The sequence below is a fragment of the Arachis hypogaea genome, chromosome 16, assembly GCF_003086295.3.
Source record: "Arachis hypogaea cultivar Tifrunner chromosome 16, arahy.Tifrunner.gnm2.J5K5, whole genome shotgun sequence".
In the NCBI taxonomy this organism is placed as follows: Eukaryota; Viridiplantae; Streptophyta; class Magnoliopsida; order Fabales; family Fabaceae; genus Arachis; species Arachis hypogaea.
In genome coordinates this window covers 149,845,572-149,857,519 of record NC_092051.1, presented here as the reverse complement: position 1 = coordinate 149,857,519, position 11,948 = coordinate 149,845,572, and the positions used below count along the sequence as shown (strand labels likewise).

Sequence of the window (11,948 nt, the reverse complement as noted above, 5' to 3'; positions counted from 1 at the left end):
AGATGTTTTCTTATGGTTTTGATCGTGCTGTGAGTCAGGTTGCTCTGCTGGCTCCTGATTTTGATTGCGACAAGCTCGATATTACAAAAATAGTTGTAGGTGGAAAGTTAGTTGTGGATGGTACCGTGGAGGAGCATGGCGAGAATGCTCCTTCTTAGTTTGTTTGTATTTATAACTTTTGTTGTTTTGACTGACTGAACTTTGGATTTGTTTTTTGAATCGTGTATGGTACTTTGCCGACGTTAGGTCGGTTTGACTATTGTGGTGGAATTTGGCCGATGTTAGGCCTGTTTGGTAATATTATATTGGTGATTTACAGCAAGTGTTTCTGCCTTGTTACATTTTGTCATTGTTAGGCTATACTTCAGAAGAATTTATCACCTTTATTTGGATTCGAAGGGCGTTCGGCCTCATTAAAACACTCCTTAGGCAAAACCCTTTCTTTGGGGAAAAAAGCTCTAAGGGGGAAAAAGAGTACCTTCATTCGCATTTCGTTCAAACTATGACATATACATCTTGAGAGAGGAGACGTTCCAGTTTCCTGGAATGGCCTTGCCTTGTAGTGTTTGCAGTTGATATGCCCCCTTGCCGAGCACTTTGGTTACACGGAAAGGGCCTTCCCAATTTGCGGCGAGTTTACCATGAGTTGGAGGTCGCCTGGCCTCCTCTGTTCGTCTGAGCACGAGGTCGCCTTCCTTGAATATCCTCGGAGCCACCTTCCTATTGTGTCTTCTTTCTATTATCCTTTTTTGGGCCCTTTGTTTGATAGCGGCAATTTCTCTGTCTTCTTCAGCTAGGTCAAGCTCGGCACTTCTGGCTCTTAGATTCTGTTGTTCGTCGTATAGCTCGGTTCTTAACGTCGGTAATCTGACCTCAATGGGGATCAGTGCTTCTGAGCCATAAACTAGCTTGAAGGGTGTTTCGCCTGTAGTGCTATGCATTGTGGTGTTGTAACTCCACAGCACTTCGGGGATGAGCTCGGCCCATTCTCCCTTCGCGTTATCGAGCTTCTTTTTTATTGCCTGCAACACAACTCGGTTAGCAGCTTCGGCTTGCCCATTAGTTTGTGGGTGTTCCACCGAGCTAAAACGATGCTGAATGTTAAAATTTTTTAGGAATGAACCGAGCTTGTTATCCGTGAATTGTCTACCATTGTCTGATATGATTTCTTTCGGTATTCCAAAGCGACATATTATATTTTTCCAAATAAAAGATCGTACCTTTTCAGCTGTTACCTTTTGAGCTTCTATCCATTTCGAGAAGTAGTCTATGGATACCAAGAGGAATTTTACCTGTCCTGGTGCTGTTGGGAATGGGCCGAGGATGTCAAGTCCCCATCTGTGGAAAGGCCAGCTTACCTCCATGCTGTGTAATACCTCGGCTGGCTTCGTTGAGATCGCCTCATGTTTCTGGCATTTGTCGCATGTTTTGACCTTTGTTATGCAATCTCTCTTCATGGTCGGCCAATAATACCCTGTTCGGATTATTTTTGCAGCGAGAGCTCGTCCTCCTATGTGGTTTCCACATACTCCTTCATGGACTTCGTTCATTACTTCTATGGCCTGGTCTTGGTCTAGGCATCTTAGTAATGGTTGTGAGAAACCTCGTCTGTATAGCTCCCCTGATATTCTCGTATAGAAGCTTGCTTTACGTTTAAACTGTTGAGGGTGGAGCTCGTCTCTGGGTATGGTACCTGTACATATATATTCAAGGAAAGGTTTCCTCCAATCATGGAAGTGGTTAATGTTTTCGACACATAATAGTTCAATGCTCGGTTTTGTGAGTGTGTGTTGTGATAATGTTGATGTTTGTGTGTCTGCCCTGGTGGCGGCGAGTTTAGATAGTATGTCCGCCCTGACATTTTGTTCTCTATGTACATGTAATATGGTGAATGAACTGAAATTTGAAATTAGATCCTTTGCTATGAGCCAGTATTGTTCTAGCAAGGGATTTTTTACCTGGAATTCTCCTCGGATTTGTTGGACCACCAGGAGGGAATCGCAATGTGCCGTTAAATTCGTCGCTTTGTGGCTTAAGGCGAGTTTGAGTCCCGCTATTAGGGCTTCATACTCGGCCTGGTTGTTGCTTGCCGAGAAGTGAAACTGGAGGGCTTGCTCGGCTACCACCTGATTTCCCTCCTTTAAGATTATGCCGGCCCCGCTCCCTTCTCGGCTTGACGCCCCATCCACGTGTAACTCCTATGTTTCAATGTGATCGTCTGGGGTCATTTCCGTGATGAAGTCGGCGAGAACCTGTGCCTTGAGGGCCGATCTGGTCTGAAACTGAATATCGAACTCTGAGAGTTCAATTGACCATTTGGTCAATCGTCCTGCCAGTTCTGGTTTTGTTAATACTTGCCTCAATGGGTGATTTGTTCTCACTACTATTGTGTGGCTTTGGAAATAGTGTCTTAGTCTTCTTGCCGTGACCACGAGTGCCAGGGCGAGCTGCTCTATCTTCGGGTACCTTTGTTCCGTTGGTTGCATTACTCTGCTGACGAAGTATACTGGCTGTTGGATTCTTCCTGTCTCAACGACGAGGGCCGAGCTTATGGAATGATTGGAAACAGACAGGTATAGATATAGAGGCTTGCCGACCTCAGGTCTTTGTAATACGGGTGGTGATGATGGAAGGGTCTTAAGTTCGGCAAACGCCGCCTCGCACTCTGGTGTCCATTGAAACTGTTTGTTTTTTAAGATCGCATGGAAGAATAAATATGACCGACTTGATACCGCGGGTAGGAATCGGGATAGAGCGGCTATCCTTCCTGCTAGTTGCTGTACTTCCTTTATCGTCTTGGGGCTTGTCATGTTGAGTATAGCCTTGCATTTCTCAGGGTTTGCTTCGATTCCTCTGAAAGTCAACATAAATCCTAGGAATTTTCCTCCTTGGACTCCAAAAGCGCATTTTTCTGGATTCAATCTCATATTATATGCTCGGATTTGTTCAAATATTTCCTTGAGGTCGTCGCAGTGTGGCCGATCTTTAGTGGACTTGGCGACCATATCGTCCACGTAGATCTCGATGTTCCGACCTATCTGGTGTCGGAATACTTTGTCCATCAGACGCTGGTAGGTTGCACCTGCATTCTTTAGGCCAAAGGGCATAACTCTATAACAGAAATTGCCATGTTCAGTTATAAACGCTGTTTTGCTTTGGTCTTCTGGATGCATTAGAATCTGGTTGTACCCAGAGTATGCATCCATGAAGCTCAAGCTGTTAAAACCTGAGGCGTTGTCTACAAGTTTATCGATGCATGGTAGGGGGTAAGCATCTTTAGGACATGCTTTGTTCAAATCTGAAAAGTCGACACACATGCGCCGCTTACCTGAGTTTTTCCTTACCATTACTACGTTTGAGAGCCATGTGGTGAAGCGAATTTCTTTGATGAAGTTGGCTTTGAGGAGTTTTTCTGTTTCTTCTAAGGCCGCCTTTGATTTCTCGGTGCCGAGGTTTCGCTTCTTCTGGGCTATAGGTCGGCTTGTTTTGTTCGTGGCTAGTTTGTGGCAGATGATATCTGGGCTAATGCCAGGCAAATCTGCCGGGGTCCAGGCGAACAGGTCAGCGTAGTCTTGTAGTAACTTTATCAATTCCGATCTCTGTTGTCCTCTTAGTGCTTGGCCGATGTACGTCACCTGTCCCGGAACTTGAGTTAGCTGGATTTTGTGTAGCTCATCTGCTGGTTGAGGTCTTTCCTGGGTATCCCCTCGAGGATCTAGTTCGGCCAAGGACAAGATTTCTGAGCCATTTATTGAATGGACCTCCCTTTGTTTGTGGCATATGTCCGATCTTTTTAAGCTAGCGTTGTAGCATTGCCGAGCTTGTTGTCGATCAGAATGTATTGTCGCTATCTTGTTATCTTGCGCCTGAAACTTAACACACAGATGATAAGTAGATACGACTGCCCTGAACATATTCAGAGCAGGTCATCCGAGGATAATATTGTAGGGACTGGGGCAGTCAACTATTAGGTATTGTATGTCTAAGGTTTTTGATAATGGGTTGTTTCCCATCGTCGTCCTTAGCCATATGTAACCTTTGATTGGTACTCTCTCGCCAGAGAATCCTACTAATTCTCCGGACGAGGGTTTTATTAGTTTTTCAGAGAGATTCATTTTCAAGAAAGTAGAATGAAAAAGAACATCTGCACTACTACCTGGGTCCAAAAGGACTTTTCTTACCAGAAGGTTGCCTGTTTGAATGGAAATTACTACTGGGTCGTCTGTGTGAGGGGCGGCCGAGTATATATCAGCTTGGTTGAAAGTGATTTCTAAGTCCTGAATATCTTTGTTGTTTGGTGGAGTTGTTCCTTCGATTGCTAACATCGCACGGTAGCTCCGCTTCCGTGCTGAATTGGATGCGCCGCCTCCTGCGAATCCTCCAGATATGCAGTTTATAACCCCCTTAGGTGGGTTGTTGTTCAGCCATTTATTGGTTTCTTTGCTGGCCGAGGTTTGATGATGTTCTTCTCTGTTGCTTTCCCTGTGTTTTCGTCCCTCAATGTACTTGTCCAGGAGGCCCTGTCGTGCTAATCTTTCCAAGAGATCTTTGGCTATCACGCACTCGTCGGTTGTATGACCATATTTCTGGTGGAAGGCACAGTGTTTGCTTTTGTCGATGAATCGCTGATCTTGGTAGCTTCCCGCTCTAGTTGGTGGCTTTATAATCTTGGCGTTAAGTATTTCTTTGATTATCTTCTCTCTCTTCGTATTGAATCTGGTGTAGTTATCGAATTTTGGGGTGAGCTTGAAGGGTTTGCCGAGGTCTCTAATGTTTGCCGATCTGGAGGGTCTGTCGTCCTCTTTTCTTGGTCTCCTTTCGGTTTTGTCGGCCTCTCGGAGTTCTTCGATCTCCATTTGTCCTGCTGCCCTTTCTCGGAATTCGTCCAGTGTTTTTGGTTTTATAACCGCGATTATTTCTCTGAATTTTCCGGGTCTGAGTCCAGCTTTGAGGGCATGTAGGTGGACGGCAGGGTTTAAGTCAGGTATTTCCATGGTGGCATCTGTGAACCTGGTCATGTAATCTTTTAGGCTTTCCTGTGGGCCCTGGCGGATAGTGCTTAGGTAGTCTGATCCATGTACATAGATCCAAGCTGCTGCAAAGTAGTCGATGAAAGACCTAGCCAGATCTTCGAAGGAGGCGATTGATCCTGCAGACAATTTTGAAAACCAAAGTAGGGCAGCCCCGTCTAGATAAGTAGGGAAAGCTCTGCAAAGCACAGGATCGTTATTAGGTCCGTTAAAAAACATCATAGATTGAAATTTCTTAATGTGAGCCCGGGGGTCACCAATCCCCTTATACGGCTCAAGAGAGGAAGGCAGTGTGAAATGCTTAGGCATTTGGAAATTCGTGATTTCCTCATAAAACGGGTTGTCCAAGGTCAGCTTCTCCTTAGGGGGTTTGACGCCTATGAGTTCGGCACCGCCTTAGGTGGAACCTTTGGAGTTTCCTTCCTCTTGTTTGCTGCTCTGGGTAGATAGCTCAGCTAGTCTCTTGACTTCCGCTTGCAGTTCGGCCATCTGGGCCATAAGTTCGGCCTGACTGGGTACTTGAATTCCGTTGTCTGCCATGTCACGATCTTGATGAAACCTGCGTAGAACAAGAAAGTAAAAAGAAAAAGGGGAGTGGTAATAGAGTGGGGTTAGTTTTCGGGCCCCACGGTGGGCGCCAAATGTTCCGTCAGTACTGACCAAGGTCGACGACTCTGAAGTGAACTCTTGGATATGTGGTCGAACTATACGTCGTCCAAGTGTGGGTATGAGTTTGGCCTTGGTCCTCTGAAACACGGCGGTGGGAGTACCTGCACAAAGCACTCTGACGCTCAAGTAAGTAGGTGAATAATAAATGAGTAAAGAGTAATAACTAAAAGTGAGTTTGGAACCTGAGCCTTTCTGAATTAGAGGGGTCAGATTTATAGGCGTATTGGGTTTGTTAGTGAGCTTTGAACTTTGGTTAGTTCCGATATTCTTGGTCACTGCCGTTATGGATATCTTTTTGAAGTGTGGAGACGTGATTGAGTAGTGCATTCAGTTTCGGAGATAGCTTTTAGAATTTGTTTGTTCTGTTTTGCTTATTTCCGACCTTTAAGGTCAGCCCGTTAATGAATTTCAATGCCGATTATGGCGTGGTACACATCATAGCCCCCCAGGTGGGCTAGCGTTCCGTATAGGTCGGTAGCCGAGCTTTTTTGTCTTTCATACGTGGCTAAGTTTGTTTTGAAAGAATTTGAAAAGGGTTTTAGTTGTCTCTTCGTAAGTCGTGCCAACTTTATTACTGATTATTGTCGTTTTGGTTTCCCACGTTTGTTAGTGGGTATGAATTAATTTACCCACTTTGTTAGTGGGCTTGCAATAATAGTTATTTTCTTTGTTTTTGGGAATTACGCTGTGTTGCTCATAATCTTCTTATCCTCGCTATGTCTTCGAAAGGTAAGCGTTTCTTGACTCTTCTTTGACTGTTCGTTTCTGTATACTTTTTCATGGCGGGAGAGAAATTAAAAGAGAAGTTGAAGGCTATTGAGGTTAGGGAAGATGACCCATATCATTGGGTTCAAGACGATGTGAAGACTCGTTCTGGATGCATTAGAATCTGGTTGTACCCAGAGTATGCATCCATAAAGCTCAAGCTGTTAAAACCCGAGGCGTTGTCTACAAGTTTATCGATGCATGGTAGGGGTAAGCATCTTTAGGACATGCTTTGTTCAAATCTGAAAAGTCGACGCACATGCGTCACTTACCTGAGTTTTTCCTTACCATTACTACGTTTGAGAGCCATGTGGTGAAGTGGATTTCTTTGATGAAGTTGGCTTTAGAGCACAAATTAATTAAATTATTAAAATTTATGTTAAAAAAAATTTCTTTGTTCGGCACAACACACAAGTTACGCTTGACTCCTTGCATAGATTTTTTATTTTTGGTGTTATTGTATCAGACTTAAGTCGTCGTTTACTCGTCCTAATATCTCAAAAGAAGCAAAAATCTGTGCGCATAGGAAAATTAACTTTTAATTATTTAATGTAAATCGATTTTTTAGAATTGATTATTTAACATTTTGAGTTAAAAATTTATAATTTAGAATTTAAAATTTAAAATAAATAAAATATTTTTTAAGAAATTAGTTGACATTGACTAAAAAAATAATTATGTAAAAAATATATATTAAAAATAAATTAAATAATATATACTAAAAGTAAATTAGATAATATTTATATTCATATCTATAATGATGGTTGATTTGGTAATTATTTTTAATGTATGCAAAATATTTTTAGTATTCTAATAATTTATTATAGTTTAAATATTATATAACATTTATTGAATTTTATTTTTTGTCTCTAAGATTTTATTATTTTATTGTGCGTTATTTTTAAAACCGTATATGTTAATTATATATTGAATTGATTCAGTTATCTTTTTTATTAAAATTTGATAATAATTATGATCAATTTAAGTCTACTTAACTCGAGTCTTACACTTTTAATACCGAAAGTCTCTTTCTCCTTATTGATTATGTAAGTTTATGTGTTTACCCACAATAATAATTAAAAAAGTAGAGTGTATAGAACTTTAATTTTGTTATTAGGAATATTTTGTAATATTCTTTTGACAATGAAGTGTTTTTTTTTTTTGTTTTTTGTTTTTGAAGGAATCAATGAAGTGTTTAAACTTAATCAAGTACTCAACATTCTAGCCCCTGTTTTATTTCTCTCCAAACTTTTTTTAGTCATATATATATATGAATTAAGAAATTTCACACAACCCATACAAATTAACATAAAAAGCATGTAAACTAATAATTTATAGACTTTTGTTTAATATCACAAGCCTTTTTACCAATAAAATATTAATTATTAAATTAATTATTATATATTTATAGATAAATATATATTATTTAACTTATTTTTAAAATATGTTTTATATTTATATATATTTTATATATATAGATGATTGATTTTAATATATAATTAACATAATTGTTTTATCCAATATAATAATTGTCAAATTAACATTATCCATCTAACTACTGTATGTCCTATCACAGATGTAAGAAACGAATTTCTTGTTCTTTATTATTATAAATGAGTCTAAATTAAAACATTGAACCTAGTGCGAGACTCACGTACTAATTATATTGGAGTAGATAATTCAGAAATATTTTCGATTTGAATTGATTTAGTAATTTGTTCATTAATCAATTTAAATAAATATTAGGATTTTAAATTTTATATTATGTATATATTAACTTATTAGTTAATAAATTTTTAAATAAAATTTTAATTCATGATAGATTAATCTTATCCTATCAGAATAAAAGTATTATAAAAAAATTATCAATGATACTGTCACAGCAGATATTAAAACCTTTTTTAATTTAAGTATTTTTAGAATTTGAATTAGTTTAAAAGAAAAATAAGTTAAATAACATATATGTATGTGCATTAAATAACATATGTGCATGTACATCTTGAAGGAAAAATATAGATAAATAATTTTTAATCAATTAATTTTAAATAATTGTACTAATAATTATTAATTTTATATTTTTAAAAAATAAAATTTAAATAATCACTAATTAATGAGAATTTAAAATATTAGAATCATTTCATTAGCTTGTTGTTAAGTAGATCCCGTTGATTATCTAATGGAATTATATGTCGAATGTACCCAATTACTAATTCAACAGTAACCAACTAAAATCATTTTTTTTTCTAAATATGATTAATTAATGGCACGCATAAATAATTAAGTAAATAACTAGTCTATTAAATTAATAAGTATTAATTTAAGGAAAAGTCTAGGAATGATCAGTTTTATTAAAATCTGGGTTAACTAGCAAAAGCACTCATTTTTGGATGAAATCTCACACCATTGAAATCACCAATAATAATTAATTGATGGCTACAAATCACACAATTTGTTGCCCCTAACACTCCTCTTAATATAATTTATTAAACTAAAATATAATTTTTTATTTATAATGCAGAAAAAAGGAACTCTCCTTATCACTTCAGAGAGATACATGCAAACACCAAATGCAAGTTAAATGCCTAATAATATGCTATCTTAAATCAAACTAGTCTGTTTCTGGAATCACTTCCAGTTCCAAATTCAAGCATCTTGCTGGAATATTTGCACTTGAACTACTCTCAGCGGCAGATTCAAAAGGATTTGGCGGCACTTTCAACTTGTCTTCCTCTCCTTCAAGCATATGAACTACACTTTTCATGGAGGGACGGTGAACCGGGTGCCACTGGATGCACCATAGTCCCACTATTGCAAGTTTCTTTGCAATTCTAAAATCTCCATCATCGTCAATTGGAATATATGTGTCATCTCCTTCAAGCAAATTGTGTATCCAATTGGGATATAGAACTTGAAATGTTTCTTGATTCTCGTTTGTGTTTTTTCTTCCTCCAACCATCTCAAGCAATAACATCCCATAACTGTAGATATCGGATTTGTAAGATACGTTGCCGAAGTTTCTAGAAAAAACTTCAGGCGCCATGTATCCTAAAGTTCCCCTTGCCGCAGTCATGGATACAGTACTTCGATTTTTGGAGCATAACTTAGCCAAACCGAAATCTGAAATTTTTGGAGTGAAATTGTCATCTAACAAGACATTGTAAGGATTAATATCAAAATGCAGAATTCTTTGATCACAGCCTTGGTGAAGGTATTCAATCCCTCTAGCTATGCCGAGAGCAATCTGATGCATCTTGTTCCATCCAAGAAAGTTTTCCTTGTCGCTGGACGAAGCAATGAAGGTCTGGAGATTACCATTGGGGAAGAAGTGATAAACCAAAGCGCGGTGAGATCCGTCGGCGCAGTAGCCAAGCAAGCGAACCACATTGACATGGTGGATTTTGGCCATTGTTCCCACTTCATTTATGAATTCTTTGCCATCGCCGTCTGTGTTAGTGAGAATCTTGACAGCAACAAGAATTTTGTTGGACAATTTTCCTTTATATACAGCTCCGTGAGCACCTTCACCTAACTTGTCCTTAAACTGCTTAGTAATTCTCTTGATATCAGCATAAGAGAATCTTGTTGGGTTTAATGCCTCATAGTCCTTCAAAAAAGTTTCAACTCTTTGTTGATCTTCCCCTTTGTTTATGTAATAGCGATGTATATAATACAAGGCACCGAGTATTGACACAAGGAGAGCTGCACCTGCATGCCATTATAAACACATATTGAAGTAGGTACTAAAGTCACAAAAACATTAGATGCCAATAAAATTATTTATACTCAAAAAAGGATTAATTAGGAACATGTTTGGAGAGAGTACTGCAAGAGTCCATGTTTTAATTTCTCACCTGTAATGGGTAAAATAATGGGTTGATACTCCTTCCATGCTTTAGGCTTCCCTCTGTTACAGCCAACAAAGCATCCATGGCCACTAGGAAAACTTGTATTATCCCATACCAAGTTGATTGAATTTCCCTGTATCAGATTTGGCCTTAATTGCATAAGATTAGTAACCAGTTTTGTGCAGGAGACCAAGCCTGAGTCGACGGCGTCTTCATCGCCAGCCACACGAATCGGGCAAGATAAAGTATCTTGTTCCTGGGAGTCGGAGTCTGTCGAAGAACAATTAAAGAAAGTAAGGTTGGTCTCACCGTCAAGAGAAAGTTCCATATCGTCGAAAAACTCTCTATAGGATCGGAAAGGATAAAATGATGAGTAATTCAGTGTGAGAAAGAGTTCTGGAAGGCAGTGTTTGGGATCATAAATTTGTAAAGTTTGTGATGTGTAATCAATTTGACGGACGGGGAGTTTCACTAAAGATGAAGAGCCGGTTAGCTCAAGAACAAAACTGTCTTTGTTTTTTTCACAGTACAAATGGAACGGACATGGAACCGGAGGATGCTGATCCAGCTGGCAGTTCCCAAGATTCAGATTTAGAAGCAGCAGCAGAAACAATGCCGATACCTTCATTGCCAACACAGGAATGCAAAATGTGTAAAATCACTTCAACCTTGAATTCACTTGCACAAACACCAAAATATACAAACTAAGACCAATGCTAGGGGCTAGCAATTTTTGTGATTAGTAGCCATCAAATAGCCATCAATGATGATTTAATGGTGTGAAATTAGTGTTTGATTTCATCCAATAGGTCACATTTTTCTATTGGTTACATGCTGGCCAAAATTCAATAAAATTGCTGTTTCCTAAACTTTTCCACAAACTAATCCGCGTTTTACAATTTATTATTAAAAACTACTTAATATTTTTTTTTGGGACGTAAGCTAAAATTAATCACTTAACTAAACTATTAGTATAAAATATACACTTAAATATAAAATATACATTAAAAAATAATTTAAATTATATAAATTATGCTTAATTTTAATATACATATAATATTTTTATTTTTTTAACAAATCTCCCACAAAAAACTAAAAATCAATTCCCTGCGCAAATCATAAATTCATTTAAGGGTTTTACTTGTCAATTTACTATTAAGCAACTTATTATTTATCACTCTTTTTAATTAGCATGGTGACTTGCTGAGTGATCCCAAAAGTCTACCAATGCAAGTCAATTGTTGATATATTAAAATATAAAAGATAAAAGATATATTATAAACAAACTAAACAACATTTATATATATACTCGAAATTTTAAAAATCAAATCAGTCATCAAACCATTTTAATTATTAATTTATTAGTTTACTAATTTAATCATAATTAAATCAAAATAACTATTTTATATATAAAAACATATAATTTAAATATAATAACACAAATATAAAAATAAAAAAAAAAAAAAAAAAAAAAAAAAAAAAAAAAAAAAAAAAAAAAAAAAAAAAAAAAAAAATAAAAGTATAAACATAACCAAAATTATAATTATAAAAAAAAAAAAAAAAAAAAAAAAAAAAAAAAAAAAAAAAAAAAAAAAAAAAAAAAAAAAATTATAAAAAAAAAAACATATATATAAGTTGG

General features: G+C 37.4%; 1 protein-coding gene across 1 annotated transcript; it reads right to left on the bottom strand.

Annotated features, from left to right (window-relative positions):
* Positions 1-8,912: 8,912 nt before the first annotated feature.
* LOC112697885 (rust resistance kinase Lr10-like) lies at positions 8,913-10,988 on the bottom strand. Its single transcript, XM_025751255.3, has 2 exons — positions 10,316-10,988; positions 8,913-10,169 (listed from the first exon to the last, which is right to left on the bottom strand). Exons 1-2 carry the CDS (start codon positions 10,935-10,937, stop codon positions 9,073-9,075), a joined length of 1,719 nt encoding a protein of 572 aa, XP_025607040.1. The 5' UTR covers positions 10,938-10,988; the 3' UTR covers positions 8,913-9,072.
* Positions 10,989-11,948: the final 960 nt, after the last annotated feature.